Genomic DNA, 19973 nt, shown 5'->3' on the forward strand with positions numbered 1-19973 from the left:
AAAAGAGCCTGTGAATGTGTGTAAGTATGACAGAGAGGGTCAGCAGCAGGGCACATTGTTGCCGTCCATGACCAGTGTACAGAACCTGATGTCTGTCCTTCATCATCACCACCATCATCATCATCATCATCATGACCGAAATCACCATCATATGTGACAATCATTCCGTTTGACCATTCAGAAGTTTTCATGAATTTGTGTCTCAGTGAGTTTTTCCCTTCTGGAATTTGCATGACACACACACACACACACACACACACACACACACACACACACACACACACACACACACACACACACACACACACACACACACACACACACACACACACACACACACACACACACACACACACACACACACACACACAGTTACAACGTAGATGGACCTGATTTCTGTCTTTTGATTGCGCACACGATTTTTCTTATTATCCCCCGCCCTGTTGGGTTTATGGCCTTGTGTTGTGAAATGTTCAACCTGACCCAGTTTGATTGGTCATTGATGTTGAGTGCTGGGGAAGAAAAACATGCAGTCTTCAGGTCAACATGGGTCTCTGGACAATTTGACAGCTGCTCACAGCAGTGTGTGTGTGTGTGTGTGTGTGTGTGTGTGTGTGTGTGTGTGTGTGTGTGTGTGTGTGTGTGTGTGTGTGTGTGTGTGTGTGTGTGTGTGTGTGTGTGTGTGTGTGTGTGTGTTTTGTTGGCTCATTGTGACTCGACATCACGTCTGTTGGATTTCACGTGTCTCCATGTTGAACTTTAACACTAAATCTCAACAATCATTCAGCTGCTGTTGAACTTCACGGCCTCCTCACTGCCCCCTGCAGGCCTCCACCGGTACATCAACCGGACACGTGTGTTCAAGGTACCAGTTCCAGGAGTGTTAATGTATGCTAGTACTGCAATTAATGTTTGACTTGCCCAGTTTCCTGTTCGTGAATGAAAACCAGAAAAAAGTTTCAGAGTATGTCCCAAGCTGCAGTACAAAGTGTTAAATGATATACATTGAGACACGGCATCAGTTTGATTTCATTTATTCACAGTAACAGAATGAGTAGGACCCTGAAGACATCGAGGTGCATTCATAGTAACCCCTGATTTAGCATTAACAGAACTCATCCATCCATCCATCCATTTTCTGCCGCTTATCCGGGGCCGGGTCGCGGAGGCAGCAGTCCAAGCAGAGTTGCCCAGACTTCCCTCACCCCAGGCTCTTCCTCCAGCTCTTTCGGTGTGACCCCAAAGCATTCTCAGGCCAACTGAGAGACATAGTCCCTCCAGCGTGTCCTGGGTCTGCCCTGAGGCCTCCTACTGGAGGGACATGCCTGGAACACCTCCCTGGGGAGGCGTCCGGAGGGCGTCCCAAACAGGTGCCCGAGCCTCCTCAGCTGGCTCCTCTGGATGTGGAGGAGCAGCGGCTCTACTCCGAGCTCCTCCCTGGTGACTGAGCTCCTCACCCTATCTCTAAGGGTGACTGAGCTCCTCACCCTATCTCTAAGGGTGACTGAGCTCCTCATCCTATCTCTAAGGGTGACTGAGCTCCTCATCCTATCTCTAAGGGTGACGGAGCTCCTCACCCTATCTCTAAGGGTGACTGAGCTCCTCACCCTATCTCTAAGGGTGACTGAGCTCCTCATCCTATCTCTAAGGGTGACTGAGCTCCTCACCCTATCTCTAAGGGTGACTGAGTTCCTCATCCTATCTCTAAGGGTGACGCCCAGCCACCCTACAGAGGAAGCTCATTTCAGCCACTTGTATCGAGGATCTTTTTCTTTCAGTCATGACCCATAGCTCATGACCATAGGGGAGGGTAGGAACGAAGATCGACCGGTAAATCGAGAGCTTGGCTTTTTGGCTCAGCTCTTTCTTCACCACGACGGACCGATACAACGTCTGCATAACTGCAGATGCTGCACCGATCTGCCTGTCGATCTCAGGCTCCATCTTCCCCCCACTCGTGAACAAGACCCCGAGACACTTGAACTCCTCCACTTGGGCCAAGGGCACTCCCCTGAAGGGGGCAAGCCACCTTTTTCCGGTCGAGAACCATGGCCTCGGATTTAGAGGGGCTGATCCTCATTCTAGCTGCTTCAGACTCGGCTGCAAACACCGTCAGTGCACGCTGAAGGTCCAGGTTCGACGAAGCCAACAGAACCACATCATCTGCAAAAAGCAGACATGAGATCCTGTGGTCCCCAAACCGGACCCCCTCCGGTCCCCGGCTGTGCCAGTGAGACATGGTTGAATGCCTTCTCCAGAGCCACAAAACACATGTGGAATGGTTGGGCAAACTTTAGGAGCAGTTGTCAACTTGTAAACCACCGTTAGCTCTGCCACAGACACAGTCTCTGCATGCTAATCTTGGCTTTACTAACTTGTTGACTCACAATCCTACACACATCACATCAAAGACAACATCACACATTAACTGAACACCATCTGACGACTCCTGACGTTTCACAAAACACGTCTCATTCACATTAACTCGTTCTATGGTCCTTCAGCAGAGACACACAGGAAGCAGATGCTAAAGACTAGCTTCCATGTTCCATTGTTCCCCAGCACATGGTGGAGACCCAGGACAGACTTCCTGCTCTCTCATAACCTCCATTTGGATGGAGTTTCTTGTGATCCGCCATCTTGTTTTGTAGTTCCATTACATGTCTCACACACACACACACTCCCTCCAAAGCTCTCTCTCTCTCTCTCTCTCTCTCTCTCCACACACACACACACACCAAGCTGTATATAGGTAGTTAGAATCTGTGTTTTATTTGTTTTCATTGTAAATAAATATTATTTTTGGAATCATACTTGCTGTTTTATTAATGAGCACAAAGGAGAATGAAATGTCGACCTCTTCTGTGTCAAGAACTCCAAAATCCTTCAACCTTTACTGTTAATTCTGGTAATTTTAATTAATTTAACTATTAATTCAAATTCCTGATTAACTGTTTAGTCTATCTTATGAGACTGATATAACTGAATTGGCTATCATTTCCTGTTTGGACAGGTGATGCTCCGAGGTATCTGATACAGATCAGACTAAAATTCAATAACATAATTAACAACTATCTTTGATAATTATTAATTGTTATTGCTAGCAAAACACAACATAAATGGTACCCTGTGCACAAACCGCATTACATAAATGGTACCTAGTGATTCTTATGAGGTAAGAAATCCTTACATTGGTTAACTAACAAAGATATCATACTGATTAATTTTTTTTAAAATTATAAGATTTATCTCACTGCAATATACAGGCCCCATCACCTCTGTTGTGTCTGTCTGTGATTAGAGGGGACTCCTCAGTTATGAACACATTCATTCTCAATTTAAAAAAAAAATCATTTTAATTTCTTTTTGATATCTTCACATATCTGATTGGTCACAGGGCATTGAGACCACTCCCTTCTGTTTCCTTCAGCTCTTTTAAACACATGTCCTCCTTTAGAGCCACGCCCTCTTTCTGTTGGGAGGCGGAGCTTCTTCCAGACCTTCAAACAAACAGTTAGTTATTAGCTTCATGCAGCACTTCCAGGTATATGAGAATCGTGTTTTTAGGATGATTTGGCCCTCTGTATGATGTGACTGTATAACGAGAATGTGGTTGAATGAGTGACAGCAAATCGTACTTGAGCGAGAGACGCAAGTGATACACAACAATCTGCTTGTCATTCTGGTTACAACGGGTGTATGATCATTGTAAGCCTCTGCTACTGTAAGCCCACATTTTGGACTTTGCAACGCTGGCTCAGGTTAGCAATCTTCTTTTACAGCAGGTTGAATGTAAATGCTATAATGACTGCAATGAGGCTATCGGTAATGTTTGTTAGCTGTTAGCTCACCACTTTTCCTCAACGTCTTCAATGGTGTCAGGAAGTGGCAGGTTGAGGGTCTCTGGCAAAAAGATGGCGAAGCACCCAGCTAGCACCGCGGAGCCCCCGTACACAAGGCTGGGGAAAGCTGGGAACACCTGGGGATTGTAGTCAGTTACTATTCACCACTGTATGAAGTAAAGATTCAAATGTGTCGGGGTCAGTGACATCACCTCGTCCAGGATGAGGATGGCGGGCGCCGCCATGCTGCCGACCCGTGCCATGGTAGAAACGAAGCCCATCCCAGTCTGCCTGGAGGCACAGAAACACGCCACGTCACCATGGAAACAATCAAACACACCTCAGAAACAACTGTTAGATAAGATTCACAGTTATCTTTAGCCGAATTCCAGGTCTTCAGCCAAACTACAAAGAAATCCCCTTCACCGGTTCTATTGGCAGCTACAGATTACAAGAATTTAATCTGACGTCTGACGCTGAGCTGAAGAAAAAGAGACAAGGATCTTGTCACAGAGAAGACCTGTGTGTTTGGGGAAACTGTTTTACATGTGGTGAAATGGTATAACGGCTCAGTCAACCTTCCCAGTAACCTTCTCTGTCCTGTGGTTGTGAGAGAGGACAATAAACACCAGGGTGGGGTCAAAGAAGTGTTACCATTGGCTTACACACCTCACTGACATGATAATTGTGATCATCTGGTTGTTTAATGGGAGAGATTGCATTGACAATGATTGACACATTCAAGTCATACTTCGCAGAAAGTCTGTAAAAGTAGATGAACATGGAGCAACTCCTCCAATCGCTGGGGGATACGAAGATGAGAATCACCTGAGAACGGTTGGGTACAACTCTCCAGTGTACAGGTAGACTGTTGTGAATGAGGCCGACGTGAAAGCTTTGCCAAGACATGCCAAGGTAGTCCGAAGAGTCTGCATGTCTGTAGGTCAGAATTCAAAGGTCAGTATATGAGGAGGGATCCCATCACAATCAGGATCCAGATCAGAATCAGGTTGTGGTTTAGGATCAGGATTGGAATCGTGGTTAAGTTTGTGCAGGGATCAGGATCAGTATCAGGTACCTGTTGGAACAAATATGTTAGCGAAGATGATGATGGCTGATAGGAAGAGACAGGATGCCTGAGAGATCCGCCTCCCAAGGTAACTGAGCATGCCCAGAGCCAGCACTTTGGCGGGAAAATCTACGACTCCAAAGATGATCTGCATCAGGTAAATACTCACCTGGAAGGAGCAGAACCACAAACCTTGACACAAGAACAGCAGTACCACAGCACAAAATTATAGGAATACAATGCTAGAGGAGTACATGTACATGAGTACACGGAGACTCACCCCGAATTTCTGCAAGTCCATAGCCAGACCGTAGTAAGCAAAACTGGTGGCAAACCTACAAGAAGAATAACAAATAAACTAGTAGGTGTGTAAGAAATAAACAGTGAATCGGTAACCATTTGAACACTAAAACTGGTAAATTCCTAACCAAACAGCAACCAGACAGATGGAGATGCGTCTCATGATGGGCGTCTTCAGCAGATCGACAGCCGTGTATGTCATCTGACTGGACTGCAGTTCCTTGCTCATGTGGGAGTTGAGCACCTGTATTCATAGACACTCCCTCAGCACGCAAGGTTACCGTGCCATTGAGGACTGTAGACAGACACGTTACCTCTATGTTCAACTTCTCAGCCATTTCAGGCTTTCCGTTGATTCGAGCGACTCTGTGAAGACATTTCAGGGCTTCCTCTGACCGCCGATTCAGAACCAGCCAACGAGCAGACTCTGCAAACCACCTGAGCAATCACAGAGTACATAGAGTGATCACATGACTATCACTGACTGAGACTTTTATTTTGAAAGGCTGACCAGCAGTATGTGAAGAACATGAAGAGTGGCGCACAGATGGCCACCTGCAGCTTCCTCCAGTCCCTCAGCCAATAGGCGAGACCCGCCAGGATCATCTGACCAAAGGTGAAGAAGAAGGACGTGAGCGTGCCCACTGTTGTCCTCTGTTTGGTCGGTATCCATTCCACCTCTGGATGACAGACGGGTGAGAAACAGACACACCGAGAAGCCGGTGAGATGCAGGCCGAGAGACAGATGAGACCCATACTGGTTGACAGACTGGTAATCACGTACTCAGCGACACTCCGTTCAGGATCACTCCAGAAACCGCCATTCCACTCAGAAACCTAAAGATGCAGTAGGCAGAGTAGGTGGGAGAGAGGGCGGAGCAACAGCCCAGCACACCCAGCTGGAAGTACGACCATATCAGGACTGAACGCCTCCCATACCTGGGGAGACAAACAAAATCATGAAGAGAGTCGACCGTCGGATGCCTGTGATGGGCGACTGGAGATGAAAACGTAGACGTGACACTCACCTATCTGATAAACCCCCAAAGATTATAGCTCCTACTAAAACGCCGGCCATATAAATGGTCTGAATCATCTGTTTGAGAGGACGGAGAGAGCACACCAGGCCCCACTGCGAGAGAGTCAGAGCAGGGAGGGAGGGGTAAGAGGGGGTATAGACAGATGGTTCAGTGGATCTAGATTCAGGTCCGACAAAGACACTGAATGTCAATGTCTGCTCAGTGGGTGTCATATCCTTCCTGACCAGTAGGTGGTTGTAGTGAGTCAATATCTCTTCAGTCAAAGAGCTGCAGTCTCTGTTAAGCTTATGTTGTTTATATAATGGAGTACAACTCATTGACCTGCAGGGACTGGGGAATACTCAGCAGTGATGGCGGTCACCTCAGAGACGGTGGTTTCGAAGAACTCTGAGCGGTCGAAGGTCCATCCATCCACACATTCCTCAGTCTGCAGATGGCTGACATTCCAGGAGCTGTTAGTGGCTAAGAGCTGCCACTGAGGCGTCACGTACCTGAGGAACAGATGAGACAAGCTGCCATGTCACAGTGAGCTGGTAGGTTAGGACCACGCAGAGATGACCCAACCGTACCTTCTGCAGCGGTCCAGTCGACTTGCTGTTGAGTCGATGGGGATGAAGACTCTCAGCATCTCCTTTTCCTCCACCTGAAACAAGCAACCACAGAGCGAATCCACCACAGGAACAAAGTCGCCTGAAGACCGTTTCTTGGTTACCAATTACCTGGTGAAGCTGTGACAGATTGAGCAGACTGTAATTAGCAGGCAGGCGGCAGTGGTGCTCAGGCACTCCTGATACAAAGTTGTTAAGGAGGTTCTGACCGGCCATTAGCAGACCCGGTATGCTGATGAGAGTCACATGAAGCCACTGATATTTGCCAAACCCACCGGCCTGAAAGCCGCAATCAGAGTGGAGACACACGTCACACAACTGCACTGTACACATCTGACGAGAGGACCAGATCGCCGTCTCACCTCTTCCAGCAGCTCAGTGAATCCCATCTCAACCACAACAGCAGAAACCAGAGCAGTCGTCTGGCTTTCAGGAAAACCTTAACAGAGCAAACCTGAGAATAAAACATGGAGACGTCATCGGCACAGGTTCAACCATGAAAACTTCACAACCTTCACCAAGTGCTCCAGAACTTCCATCAGACCTGTTTCCAAACCTACTGCAGATCGGTTCTGCTTCATGTATCTCAACCTGTTTCAATGGGTTTGAACATGGTGGTGGTGGAATTGTTACCTGGATGTCAGCTTTACCTGGAAGTAGAGTCAGTTTTGTGGTTCGGTTAGCTGGTGGGAGTTAGCATGAGCTGTTGTTTCAGTCTGCTGAAAGTTCTTACTGGATTATAAATTCTGAAACTCAAAAGAGGATTTTCTGTAAAAATAAGAAATAGTGTACTTACAGAGCTGTGCTGCCGGACCTGCTGATCTTCGAGGGGACTGAGGGGACTGAGGGGACTGAAGTGTTGGACAGAGGGAGGAGGAGGAGGAGGAGGAGGAGGAGGACCAGTAGAGAATGAATGACTAAACAATAAGTTACTCTGCACACAGAGACTCTGAACATCAATGTAATCACTATCATCATTTTCATGTTGTACCGAGGTTAGTGAGAAACAAAAGTGTCTGCTGCTGAAGTTTCTGCATTCAGGGAGAACAATGAAGTGGAGTCACAATAAAGTCCAAGAAGAACAGATGACAGCATGAGCTGGGTGAACCCAGCTTTGATTTGTTTATATTTTATTCAATTTTATTTATTTATTACCTGAAAAGAGCCTGTGAATGTGTGTAAGTATGACAGAGAGGGTCAGCAGCAGGGCACATTGTTGCCGTCCATGACCAGTGTACAGAACCTGATGTCTGTCCTTCATCATCATCATCATGACCGAAATCACCATCATCACCACCATCATCATACAGATGATTTGTTTTCATGTTCTTGTGTCTCGCTGAGTTTTTCCCCCCTCGGAATTTGTCCGACCGAGTTTGATCAACAAGCATTTCAGCATGACACACACACACACGCGCACACACACACACACACACACACACACACACACACACACTGTAACAATGACAGATCTGATTTCTCTTGACTGCATATGCAGCTTTTTTGTATTGACAGCTAAGTTTTTGTGATTTCCCTGATTAATCAAAGAAATATTACCGCACTCCCACCTGAGTGCAGGTAGAAGCACCCCCCCCCCAACCGGGTGAATTTATGGCCTTGTGTTGTGAAATGTTCAACCTGACCCAGTTTGATTGTTCATTGATGTCGAGTGCCCGAGAAGAGAAACATGCAGTCTTCAGGTCAACATGGGTCTCTGGACACTTGGACAGCTGCTCACAGCAGTGTGTGTGTGTGTGTGTGCGTTTTGTTGGCTCATGGTGACTCGACATCACGTCTGTTGGATTTCACGTGTCTCCATGTTGAACTTTAACACTAAATCTCAACAATCATTCAGCTGCTGTTGAACTTCACGGCCTCCTCACTGCCCCCTGCAGGCCTCCACCGGTACATCAACCGGACACGTGTGTTCAAGGTACCAGTTCCAGGAGTGTTAATGTATGCTAGTACTCAATGTTTGACTCAGAGTATGTCCCAAGCTGCAGTACAAAGTGTTAAATTATATACATCGAGACACGGCATCAGTTTGATTTCATTTATTCACAATAACAGAAGGATCCTGAAGACATCGAGGTGCGTTCATAGTAACCCCTGATTTCCCATTAACAGAACCCTGGGTATAAATATGAGTATAATAAAAAAGTGGATCAAAAATAAAAATGTATACATACAAATATAAAAAATCTACATGAGACTGTAAAACGGGAAAACATTTTTTCCCCTTGATGCTTTAGTTTTCCGTAAATCGAAATTCGCTGCCGACACGCCGAGCTGGGATTTCTGGACGAGGCCTCACAGCGTGCTGAGGAACTCTCGGACCTGTGGACAAAAACAAAAAGGTCCATGAACACTTGAAATCAAAATCAAAACCTCGTCTCGTCTCCAAAATGAGAGGCACCTTGTCGATGATGGCTTCCTGTTTGATGCGGTCGTTCTTGAAGTCGTCGTTGACGTCCAGAATCAGAACCGGGAGCTCGTTCAGGTAATCGAAGTCCAACCTGAGCACAGGGGACACGGCACTCTGAAGTCCAAGTGAGAGCAACCCGGCCCTGAACGCACCTCCTGACGGTCCGGAGCGGTTACCTGAGGGTCCGGTGGCAGAGCCACGCCTCGTGTTTCAAGTGAAGCTGCTCCAGGTACTCCAGAGGGATGCCTTGCTCCTCCTCGCGGCCCCGGTGCAGCAGCCTCTGCATGCAGCGCTGAAATTCACACAGACACTTTAAGGCAGCACGTAGCCACTGGGTGTAGTTATCGCAGTGATATTGTCAGCAGTATTGTCAGCAGTATTGTCAGCATCAGTACCTGTGGCGGGGCTCTCAGGTAGATGATGGCGTCCAGGGCGATGTCCGCTTCAAACTGGTTCAACAACCAGGTGTGCCAGTCCTGGTACACACTGAACTCCGTGTCAGTCAGATCTCCACTTTCATACAGGTTGGAGGCAAAAACGTACCTGCACACAAAGTACACCGTCACTGTAGTACTGCTACTACATTAATAGGTTAGCATTAATAAAGAGGTGGGAACAGTTACCAGTGAGAGAAGTGGGAACAGTCACCAGCGAGAGAAGTGAGAACAGTCACCAGTGACAGGTGGGAACAGTCACCAGCGAGAGACGTGGGAACAGTCACCAGCGAGAGAAGTGAGAACAGTCACCAGTGAGAATAGTCACCAGTGACAGGTGGGAACAGTCACCAGCGAGAGACGTGGGAACAGTCACCAGCGAGAGAAGTGGGAACAGTCACCAGTGGGAACAGTCACCAGTGGGAACAGTCACCAGTGGGAACAGTCACCAGCGAGAACAGTCACCAGCGAGAGAAGTGGGAACATTTACCAGCGAGAGAAGTGGGAACAGTTACCAGCGAGAGAAGTGGGAACAGTCACCAGTGAGAGAAGTGGGAACAGTTACCAGCGAGAGAAGTGGGAACAGCTACCAGTGAGAGAAGTGGGAACAGCTACCAGCGAGAGAAGTGGGAACAGTCACCAGTGAGAGAAGTGGGAACAGTCACCAGTGAGAGAAGTGGGAACAGTCACCAGTGAGAGAAGTGGGAACAGTTACCAGCGAGAGAAGTGGGAACAGTTACCAGCGAGAGAAGTGGGAACAGTCACCAGTGAGAGAAGTGGGAACAGTTACCAGCGAGAGAAGTGGGAACAGTTACCAGTGAGAGGTGGGAACAGTTACCAGTGAGAGAAGTGGGAACAGCTACCAGTGAGAGAAGTGGGAACAGTCACCAGTGAGAGAAGTGGGAACAGTTACCAGTGAGAAGTGGGAACAGTTACCTGTCTGAGTAGATGGAGCGCTCAAAGAACTGAACGGGATTCTCTGCCTGCTGAAGTTTGACTGAAGGAAGCTGAAGTTGAGATCGAACTCTGCTGAGACACGCATAACTCTGAAGGACGGGGTCGAGAGACAGAGAGAGAGAGAGAGAGAGAGAGAGAAAGAGAGAGAGAGAGAGAGAGAAGTTGGTTACAGGTGTGGAGGACGGAGTGGCTCTTGTCTGTGGTGTGGAGTTGAGACGGAGGAACTCCTCCTTACCTGGAAGGTGTAGGACCAGCGGCTCGGCTTGCTGTACAGCATCTGCAGCAGGTTGCCGCCACTCTTCTGAGAGGAACTCAAGTCCTGCAGTAAACAGACGAGTAAACACAGAGGCTGTAAACAAGCAAGTGGTAAAACGACAAGTAAACAAACAGATGTCATAACCAATCGAGTAAACACAGGCGATAAACAGACACTTCAACAAACAAAGAGGTAAACAAGGACGCACAGAGAGGTGGCAAACAGACAGGCGGTAAACAGGCGACTTGAACGTGGAGTTGGTAAACAAACATGTCGACATACAGGTGGTAAACAAACACACTCATTGCAGCAGGCGCGTTGCCTTCGAGTGTACCTGGTAAATATCGTCACTCTCGCTCTGGACGTTGCACCATTTTCCGATGGGTTCAGGAATCACCTCCCAGTCCTCTGACGCCCCCTGCAGGAGGCGCACGAAGGTGGACTTTCCGGCAGCTGCAACGCACAAACAAACAGAAACACGCAACAATGATTACTGATGGCTAAGGGACCGAACAGTGCTTCTAATTGTGAACGCAAACCTCCTTCCTTTTTTCTTTTTTTTAAAACAATAAAATACAGTATCCGTTCGATAATTCAGCACTTTGTACACAAAGTACTTTTTTTTTCTACTAATGTAAAACAGGAACAAATGCAGTAATACTTTAACAACATGCAGAACGTTAACATTGTGTGGGGTTAGTGTCACTAAAGGAGTAAAAAAATATATAGTATTTAAAAAAAATTACATAGTGTATTTTCACAGTAGCAGAAATCCAGCGGTGAACTGACCGATGTTTCCCTCGATGGAGATCTTCTTCAGGCGGCGGGTCAAGCTGCCGTCCTGCGGCGGCGAGGCCGGGACGCTGCACGGTCTCTTCGGCGGGGTGGCCATGTTCGGTTCGGTTCGGCTCGGCTCGGCTTGGTTCTCTCCGGATTTTCGAAACGCGTCTGTTCTCGCGGACAATGACGGTGTGACAGGCGCGCGGGACGTTTCTCAAAACCGAACCTCGCGCGTTTTTTTTTTTTAACACATTTCCGTTTCCGGGGAGGTTTCGAGAAGTCTGGCGCATGCGCGGTGTGAGTCAAAAACAGTGGAGCGAGCGTGAAGATGGCTGCGCCCGTGGATCTGGAGCTGAAGAAGGTAGAAACACCCAAATGTCTCCCTTTTATTTATTTATTTTTCAATTTTTTTTTAACGCAAACGGTTCTCACCCGTGGCTTTCCGCCACGCGCGTGTCTGCGTCACGGAGCGACAGCACGAGCTTGAGCTGACGGAGCTGACCGTGGTCGCCGTGAGCCGGTGGAGCTCGTTCAGGATGCGAGACAGACACGAGGGAGCTGCTGGTGATAGTTAATATGAGCCGAAAGGGAAGGAAATCGCACGGAAACACACTCCGTCACCAACCTGACCGCCGGGAAACTGGGGTTTATGAATCCGAGTGAGACCTCCTGTCTTGGGGGGGGGCGGCGTTGTCGTCAATGCAGGTGTTTTGCTCTATGAATCAGGCTGAAACATCTGCTGGCGTTTGTGTCCCTATTTTAGTTTTAATCCTGAGAGAGTGAGTCTGTTCAGGGACCTCTTCTCCCCGTCTGCTCCTTATAATTGTATTTTAATTTTGAAAAAAACAACCCAAAAACAAACAAAATAACCCAACCTAACCCCCTTTTGGAAATTAAGGTTTGATCTGTCAGTGTAGGCTTGTTTTTAATCAGTGGTCCCGTTCAGATTGGCATCAACACGGATGATACGTGGTAAGCCTTAAAGACAATGGTGGAACAGAGGCTTTGTCGTGTCGCACAATATTACATGGCACATAAACCTCATTGCACGCTGCGTTTTCATTTTAAAGCCCGGTTCACACGGCAGGATTATTAACCTGTGGGCAGATTTCCCAAACCTGAGACCACACACACACACACGGTGATAAACAATCACAGGTTCAACAGTTTGGGTGGTACAGTGTGTGGTGTGCAGCCACTCAGCAACATCAACACACCCACAGGTTTCACTGGTGAACGTCCCCAGATCAGACGGGAAACCTCTCGAGATCCAACGTGATTCCAGAGTCAACAAACCTGGATAGGAAAGACGATGCAATGGCGATCGTTTGTAGTGTACAAAAAAACACGTTTTTAAAAAGAAGAGGCGTTGGTTCGTCATGACAACTGTTTGGATTCCCCGCCCGCTTCCGGTCCGGCGCCACTCCGTCACCTCGCTTTCTGATTGGCCACGCGTCACTGTCAACAGGCTCGTTGCGTCTTCGGGCCAAAACAATCCAACATGTTGAACATCCCCGATCTCAGATGAGAGCGGTCCAGACCTCCTTCTGAGCAGGAACATCTGAGAAGATTATCTTATGATCTGAGCATCATTAAACACCTAGTGAAATGTAAAACACTACTTTGCAAAAAATGATAGTTGGGGTTCTACTTCTAAGGTTCCTCCGACTCTGCCCCACCACTGTTGTCGCATAACAAAGTTATTAGAATTTTGAATCTCCAGCCGAGGAAGTCGGGGGAATCCTTCTTCGTGAGCGTGACGTCAAGAGATGTGCAGATCTCGGTCTGTTGTGTTTATATCGGCTTGTTTCCTCTTAAATATCCAAGTTTTTACAGTGTTTTGAAGTTATAGTCGGCGTTTTATGAGCCTTGATGAAAGATTGAGCCTGGAAGAGACCGAGAGAGGAGAAAAGGAGCACAGGCAGCGGGAGCAGCTAGCTTGCGCGGCTAGTAGACGATCAAGTAATACCTGGACTCATCTTCGGTGATTCCGCGCAGTCAGAAAAGCGCTTCGACATGATCCAGGAAGTCGTTCTGCCAAAAGTCAGGAGCCTCAAAGGTGAAAACTGGCGGCTGCTGAGGCGAGGAGACGAGGAGACGAGGACGAATGGAGGATGAAGCGTCTTCTGCTTCCTCAAACATGTTCCAGACGGGGTCACCGATGGCAGAACGACCTTCTGTGTCTTCTTCATCAATCACTGGGTTTGAAATGATGATGATGATGAAATATGGTTAAATTCAGCCTCTTCGTGGTCAAAACTCTGATCCTCCATAATGTAAACACAACTTGGGCGTGTGCACAACTAGTGACGTCACTCTATTATTGTCAGAAGCTCCGCCAGCAGCCAAAATACCCTGTTTATCGGCTATTTTCTCGCAGATTGCCGTGTTTTAACATTTTACCCTTGGGCCAGTTGGCATAAAAAATGTCCCTAGAAGCGACAGCCAGAGTGTTTTGGAGGTCGAATTTTCATTTCACTAGGACTTTAAGATTGTCACAAGGTGAGAATCTGGGACAAAAGTCGGCCTGATCATGCTGCCGTGCGAACCGGGCTTAAGCGAAGACGCCAGTCTGAGCTTTAGTGGGCAGAGGACACTGTCCACTGGAAGCTGGAGGACACATAACGGCATGTTGGGCTATTTGACAATTTCGTGGAAGGGTCGTACATGTGGTAAGACAATCCAGTCTCCAGTGGTCAGTGCAAAGCACACGATGTGGACGTCCCGCCGGTGCAGGCGTGTGTTTTAGTCACGAGGCCTCCTGCTATGTGCCGCAGGCCTTCTCCGAGCTGCAGGTGAAGATGGTGGACACGCAGCAGAAAGTCAAGCTGGCCAACCTGCAGATCGACCAGCTGACCCGCGTCCAGAAGTACGCCAAGCTGACGCACGCCGAGATCACCACGGTGCCGGACAACACGCGGCTCTACGAGGGCGTCGGACGCATGTGAGTGCGCCCGCCGGCGACGGCGGCCGTTTGCCCGCGGCGTCGCCAGAGCGTGACGAGACGCCGTTGTGTTTCAGGTTCATCCTTCAGTCCCGAGAGGACATCAACAACCAGCTGACGGACAAACAGAGGACGGCTAATGAGAAGATCAAAGAGCTGGAGGTACGTGTACACACACACACACACGTACATACACACACACACACGCAGTGTCCTAATGCTCGGTGCTCGTCTTTGCAGCAGAAGAAAGTTTACCTTGAGCGTAGTGTGAAAGAAGCGGAGGACAACATCAGAGAGATGCTGCTGTCCAGGAGGGCTCAATGACGTGTTTGTTCATCTGTGTTTAAATATTAAAATGCTGAAGCGTCACACTTGAGTCCTGATTTTATTTCACACAGTCGGTCCGGAGAGTGACAATCACACCGACGAGACACATGATCGCGCTCGGGTGATTGACCGCGGTTTCCCCTCCGGTTACCACGGCGAGGGCAAAAGTCCACATCCACTTATTTACAAATCTGCGCCGTCGCCGTGGCATCATCTGTTGTTGTTGTTGGGGTTCTGGACGAAGTTGACGGAGTAGGAGCCGCTGGCCGAGTCCTGGTTCACCTGGAAGTTGTTGGTGGAAAGTCCGAACGGCCTGAGGAACATGTTCCCGAGATCCTTCAGCTTACCTGCAGGTCAAAGGTCAAACATCAAGTCACCCACTGACCCCGTCGAGACGCGGGGGCCAACGCGATAAATGCAATACGTACTCATCATCTCCTCCTTCAGCTTCTCGTTCCGCTCCTGGATCTGCTGGGGCAGCCGCTGTGACAAAGACGAGGCCCCGTTACCGCGACGACGGCAAACTTTTTTCCACGTTTTGGTGGGGAAACGGGTTTACAACTTTGCTTGGAGCCACTAAAAACTATTGTGTGTGCACTGCATTGAAACATCTGCATACTGTCATTGTTAAGTTAAAGCTGTGTGTGTGTGTGTGTGTGTGTGTATTCATTCCAGAACAACAGTGCCCACTAGTGGCCCAACATGTAAAAGTCCTGCAAATGCTAAACTCTTCTGAAATGAAAATGCCACGACGGTAAGTTGTGTGTCAACGGGGCCTGAAGACTTCAGAGGGTTGCCAGATCGCCCCCGGTGCATCGCTTCGTCCCGCGGTCCGCGAACTCACCATGCAGGCCTGTCTGGCCCCGGCGTGGCTCGGGTCTCGCTCCAGGACCTTCTTGTAGTCCTCCAGGGCTTCGTCCAGCTTGTCCGTCTGCTCGTAGAGCTCCGCCCTCCTCAGCAGCGCTCGCAGGTACTCCGGATTAAGGTCGATCGCTGCGGAGAACCGAGCGGGGCCGTCGGTAAGCGGGGGGGGGGTTCGGCCGAGAAGCGGGCGAGACGGGGCGACTCACCTCTGCTGCAGTCGGAGACGGCCGCGTCCTTCAGGTCCTGGAAGAGAGACAAGTCGGCGTCAGCGTTTGGCGTCCAGCTAACCTACCGCCCGCGCGGGGGTGTCCCACGTTACCAGGTGTCCTCGGGCGGCGGCCCGGTTGGAGAACAGGATGGAGCGTTCTTTGCTGAAACAGACGGGACACACCGCCAGCGCCTCCGTGTAGCTCCGCTCCGCCTCCGCCCACTCTGCACAGACACAAGCGCTTTACTGCCGCCGTCCCCCGTCCTCGTCCCCGTCCCCCGTCCCCGTCCCCCCCCCCCGGGGGGACTGGTCGGTGTCCCACTCCGCCGGGACTCACCTCCTGCTTTGAACAGAACGTTCCCGGCCTCCTTCAGGGCGAGGCTCTCCCGCCGCCGACTCTGAAACACAAAACCCGCAGGATGACGCGGGCGGGGGCGGAAAGAACTGACATTTCCCGCAGCGCCTGAACGTCCCTCGCTGACGCAACGGGGGAAACGGGAGTCACCTCTTTCTCCTCCTCCGTCAGATCTTTCTCCACCTCTCTCAGGTAGTCGTCATCGAACTCGACCGCCGGGCTGACCTCCGCTTTCAACTCCGAGTCCGAGTCCTGCTCCTCCTCTTGCTGCGCCGCCTCCTGCAGCCTGTCGACCTCCTCCTCCTCCTCCTCTCTTGCTCCATCACTGCCTTCTTTCCTCCTGTCAGACTCAGTTCTGTCGTGTTGAGTGTCTCCAGCTTCGGGACGCACCAGGTCCTCCTCCTCCTCCTCCTGCTCCTGCTCCTGCTGGAGCCCGTGGCTCTGCTCCTCCTCCCGCGCCTCCTCCTGTCCCGCCGTGTCACTGCAACCCGGCCGCCCGTCGGACCCGCTTCTGTCGTGTTGCTTCTCTCCGGCTCCAGGAGCCACCAGCTCCTCCTGGCAGTCGTAGAAGTCCTCCACCTCCTGCTCCACCTCAGGAGGTTTCCCAGCTGCGGGGCAGCTGGTCTGTGCGCCGCCGCCTCCTCCTCCTCCTCCTCCGCCGCTCATCCTGAAACGACACGCAGGGTTACAGAAGCAGGAGCAGCTCCCGCTGTTCACGCAACCAGCCAAGGAGGAAGAGTGGGTAGAAGACGCAGGGAGACGTTTCAGAGAATAATCTATTCTGCTTCAAAAACCCTGAAGTGTGTGATACTGCAGGGTGTCGACCAGATACCAGGGACACACGCGACCAGCATCACCAAGCCCGCTCCGACAACAACACTTTGAAATATTCAAGGTGTTTTTACCACTTTTCTTTTGGTTTAATAATTAGTTGAACCGAGATCAGAATCTGGGAAAAGTTTAGAGCTTAATAATAATTAAAAAAAACACTTATGTTTACAAAACTATCAGTCCAGAACAGATTGGAACAGAAACATTTGAGGGCGACTTCAGGGTGGAGCAGGGTGCATGCATACAGGAGAGGAACTGAAACTACGCATTGATCTCACTACACTGTTATCATGCAGGAGTTTCCCCTAACAGAAGCCCTGGGTACTCTCAGGAACCACCACCACCTTCCTCCCACCACGGCACCATCAGGACTGAGGCGCCATGAGAAGGAACTCCAAATCATCTCATGAAGGAGGAACAAGAACACACACACACACACACACAGGCTGCGGCAGGAGATAAAGGAACGGAGAGACTCCCAGGACTGATAAATCCCTGTGACACAGTCACATGATCATTTAGCACGACAGGCCACTTTTTCAATGTTCTCATCACCACGTCTACAGTTCTTAACAAACCAAGTCAGGTGAAGGGGTGTTGTGGTGGCTTTAAACTGGTACATCCAAATAGTCCTCTATATATATATATACACACACACAAACTAGAAAAATGTGTTTCTTCAACAATTATATGGAATGCAGTCAAACAAAAATACAATCAAAACAGAAAAACAAATCACACACACACAGAAGGAAAAAAAAAGAGAAATAAGGCAGAAATCAAGAGCTTTGTAAATCGTTCTTATTAATCAAATTGAATATCACCACTTTTACTCTTCTGCTGGTAAAGAAGAGAAACTCTTTATGAAAGACATAAAACTGGGATATCGCATCATGTAAAACTTCCCGGGATGAGAAAATTGTTAATTGAGAAATCATAATCTTCGTTTTCTGAAACAAAACTATAAATATCTTTTGGACAAAATGGTTTATGTCGACTATTGGTATGAGGCCAATCATGTATATCAGCCCAAAGTACTTCTGATTAAAGATATTGAAAGAACAGGTGATCTGTAGTTTCTATACCTCCACAGAACACGCACTCATTCATGTCAAATCCAAATTGTTCACGTAAAAATTCACATGAAGGATACCACCATATTAAAATGCAATCCTTTAGCTCTGGGAGTGATAGGGTATTTTAAATATTTTGAACGCAGAGAGTGGATGATGAGAAAACCTGAGCAATGGAGTTAAGGAACGACAACGTGGGATATGAAATGTGATTAAACGCTCATTATTTTGTTTGATATGAAGTCACAGCCACCCACAAGAAGATGAGGAAGAAAAGGAGTGAGACCCGTGGAATTCGAACTGAAGCCTCTTATTAGACCTATTAAAGAGGCAGGAATGGCTTTTGTTATAGAACTGAAGAACTTGTGATTTATATTACAGATTATGTTTCAAACTAAAGTTTTCATGGGACATCACATATCCTTCATCAACAAAGTGAATCACAGACCAAATGTTTTTATCCATCAATTCCTTATTGTACAATGATGTGTTTTTAATCGCACTATATCTGTTGTTCCCTATAGGTGTCTGGTGTGGGGTGAAATTATGTTTGTATAGCATTTTACAACATAAAATAACTTGTGAAAAAGACAGGCAGTCTTTGAATAGTGAAATCACACCTTAATAACAAAATAAAGTCGCCAACTGGACTGTTCGGATGTCCCCGAACTGTGTTTTAAACCTCCTTCCACAGTGGAAGTGAACGCAGCGGAGGAGAGGACGGTCCTCATCCAATATGGCGGACAGGCTGGTACGTGTGGTTCAGCAGTCAGTGCGAAGTGTCTGAATACGAGAAGCACGGGGGAGCCTCGCGGGTCTCAGTTCAGCGGACCTCAAGAGAACATGCTCACACGCCCGGAGGAGCTACTTTATCGCGCGGACGGAAACGCGAGTCGTTAAATCTCAAGTCATAACTTCTGAAGGCTGCTACATGCTAACAGCTAACATGTCAGCTCAAGATCGTAACAAACATGACGTCACCGCCACCCAGCCGGTGCCGTGATACCCGGATGGCATGAAGAAGATACAAAAATAAGAAAGACAAACTAATCCGCCAACAAATCAAGGAAGCTGTGTATTCTTCTTACCTGGAAATACCGGTGCGCGAGCTGACGGTTACTTCTGACGTCACAGCATCTTCTTCTTCTGCTGCTATTTCAGCATGATGCGACTCCATAGCGCCCCGTGTGTGTGCGTGTGTGTGTGTGTGTTTCACAAATCAGAACATTCTATTGTTGTTTTGCCGACTAAGAGTATTACAATACATTAAAAAACCATGTGTCCTGTATCAAACCTACATGTAAAAATTGAATGCAGTTCAACACACATTTATTGTTTCTTCACACGTATCTTTCGTATCACAACAGAGTTGAGGATTGTCTAAATTTAAGGTAAAACATGTCTTTGTCTAGAAAACATCAGCCTGCACTAATAAGAAAGAGACTGTTGGTGAACTTACATGGATTTGTGAGAGAACTATTCCTTGGGGGTAATTCCAACTCACCTGGTAATGTGTGTGGTGATAGAAATGACATTGATGAACAAAAGTTACTGAAATAATTGCAAAATATCTCAGGGCGTTTGACGTTACACTTCAAAACAAGAAGTACAGTGAAAGATGCTTGCACATGGTCAGATCAGCCTCAAAGTTGACATGTTG

At 48.4% G+C, this 19973-nt stretch overlaps 4 protein-coding genes across 4 annotated transcripts; 1 reads left to right on the forward strand and 3 right to left on the reverse strand.

Annotated features, from left to right (window-relative positions):
- Positions 1 to 3391: 3391 nt before the first annotated feature.
- Positions 3392 to 7248, reverse strand: oatx (organic anion transporter X; the record flags this gene model as incomplete). Its single annotated transcript, XM_080509307.1, has 15 exons — positions 3392 to 3500; positions 3852 to 3979; positions 4055 to 4133; positions 4671 to 4779; positions 4921 to 5080; positions 5192 to 5246; positions 5340 to 5455; positions 5526 to 5649; positions 5723 to 5891; positions 5996 to 6150; positions 6240 to 6343; positions 6613 to 6742; positions 6821 to 6894; positions 6971 to 7138; positions 7222 to 7248. The coding sequence occupies 15 exons, from the start codon at positions 7246 to 7248 to the stop codon at positions 3392 to 3394; spliced, it is 1707 nt and encodes a 568-aa protein (XP_080365433.1).
- Positions 7249 to 9048: 1800 nt separating this feature from the next.
- LOC308139786 (deoxycytidine kinase 2-like) lies at positions 9049 to 11823 on the reverse strand (the record flags this gene model as incomplete). Its single annotated transcript, XM_080509316.1, has 8 exons — positions 9049 to 9196; positions 9276 to 9375; positions 9461 to 9576; positions 9680 to 9827; positions 10655 to 10764; positions 10911 to 10994; positions 11266 to 11384; positions 11721 to 11823. The coding sequence occupies 8 exons, from the start codon at positions 11821 to 11823 to the stop codon at positions 9170 to 9172; spliced, it is 807 nt and encodes a 268-aa protein (XP_080365442.1). The 3' UTR covers positions 9049 to 9169.
- A 172-nt stretch (positions 11824 to 11995) lies between these two features.
- Positions 11996 to 15024, forward strand: pfdn1 (prefoldin subunit 1). The gene is made up of 4 exons (XM_080509332.1): positions 11996 to 12072; positions 14489 to 14655; positions 14733 to 14817; positions 14896 to 15024. The coding sequence occupies exons 1-4, from the start codon at positions 12040 to 12042 to the stop codon at positions 14977 to 14979; spliced, it is 369 nt and encodes a 122-aa protein (XP_080365458.1). The 5' UTR covers positions 11996 to 12039; the 3' UTR covers positions 14980 to 15024.
- Positions 15025 to 15031: 7 nt separating this feature from the next.
- On the reverse strand, positions 15032 to 19449 carry ttc1 (tetratricopeptide repeat domain 1). Its single transcript, XM_080509313.1, has 8 exons — positions 19402 to 19449; positions 16560 to 17076; positions 16392 to 16452; positions 16166 to 16278; positions 16053 to 16089; positions 15827 to 15975; positions 15411 to 15465; positions 15032 to 15329 (listed from the first exon to the last, which is right to left on the reverse strand). Exons 2-8 carry the CDS (start codon positions 17073 to 17075, stop codon positions 15193 to 15195), a joined length of 1068 nt encoding a protein of 355 aa, XP_080365439.1. The 5' UTR covers position 17076; positions 19402 to 19449; the 3' UTR covers positions 15032 to 15192.
- Positions 19450 to 19973: the final 524 nt, after the last annotated feature.

The sequence above is a fragment of the Blennius ocellaris genome, assembly GCF_963422515.1.
Source record: "Blennius ocellaris genome assembly, chromosome: 14".
NCBI lineage: Eukaryota > Metazoa > Chordata > Actinopteri > Blenniiformes > Blenniidae > Blennius > Blennius ocellaris.

What these genes read in the sequence shown, in the direction of transcription:
- pfdn1 (XM_080509332.1), top strand. Translation starts at nt 12,040, where the DNA reads ATGGCTGCGCCCGTGGATCTGGAGCTGAAGAAG. An exon ending in TGGATCTGGAGCTGAAGAAG is followed by an intron (nt 12,073 to 14,488) that starts GTAGAAACACCC and finishes TATGTGCCGCAG; the next exon opens with GCCTTCTCCGAGCTGCAGGT. An exon ending in TACGAGGGCGTCGGACGCAT is followed by an intron (nt 14,656 to 14,732) that starts GTGAGTGCGCCC and finishes GTTGTGTTTCAG; the next exon opens with GTTCATCCTTCAGTCCCGAG.
- ttc1 (XM_080509313.1), bottom strand. Translation starts at nt 17,075, where the DNA reads ATGAGCGGCGGAGGAGGAGGAGGAGGAGGCGGCGGCGCACAGACCAGC. An exon ending in TGACGGAGGAGGAGAAAGAG is followed by an intron (nt 16,453 to 16,559) that starts GTGACTCCCGTT and finishes TTTGTGTTTCAG; the next exon opens with AGTCGGCGGCGGGAGAGCCT. An exon ending in CCGCCGCCCGAGGACACCTG is followed by an intron (nt 16,090 to 16,165) that starts GTAACGTGGGAC and finishes TCTCTCTTCCAG; the next exon opens with GACCTGAAGGACGCGGCCGT.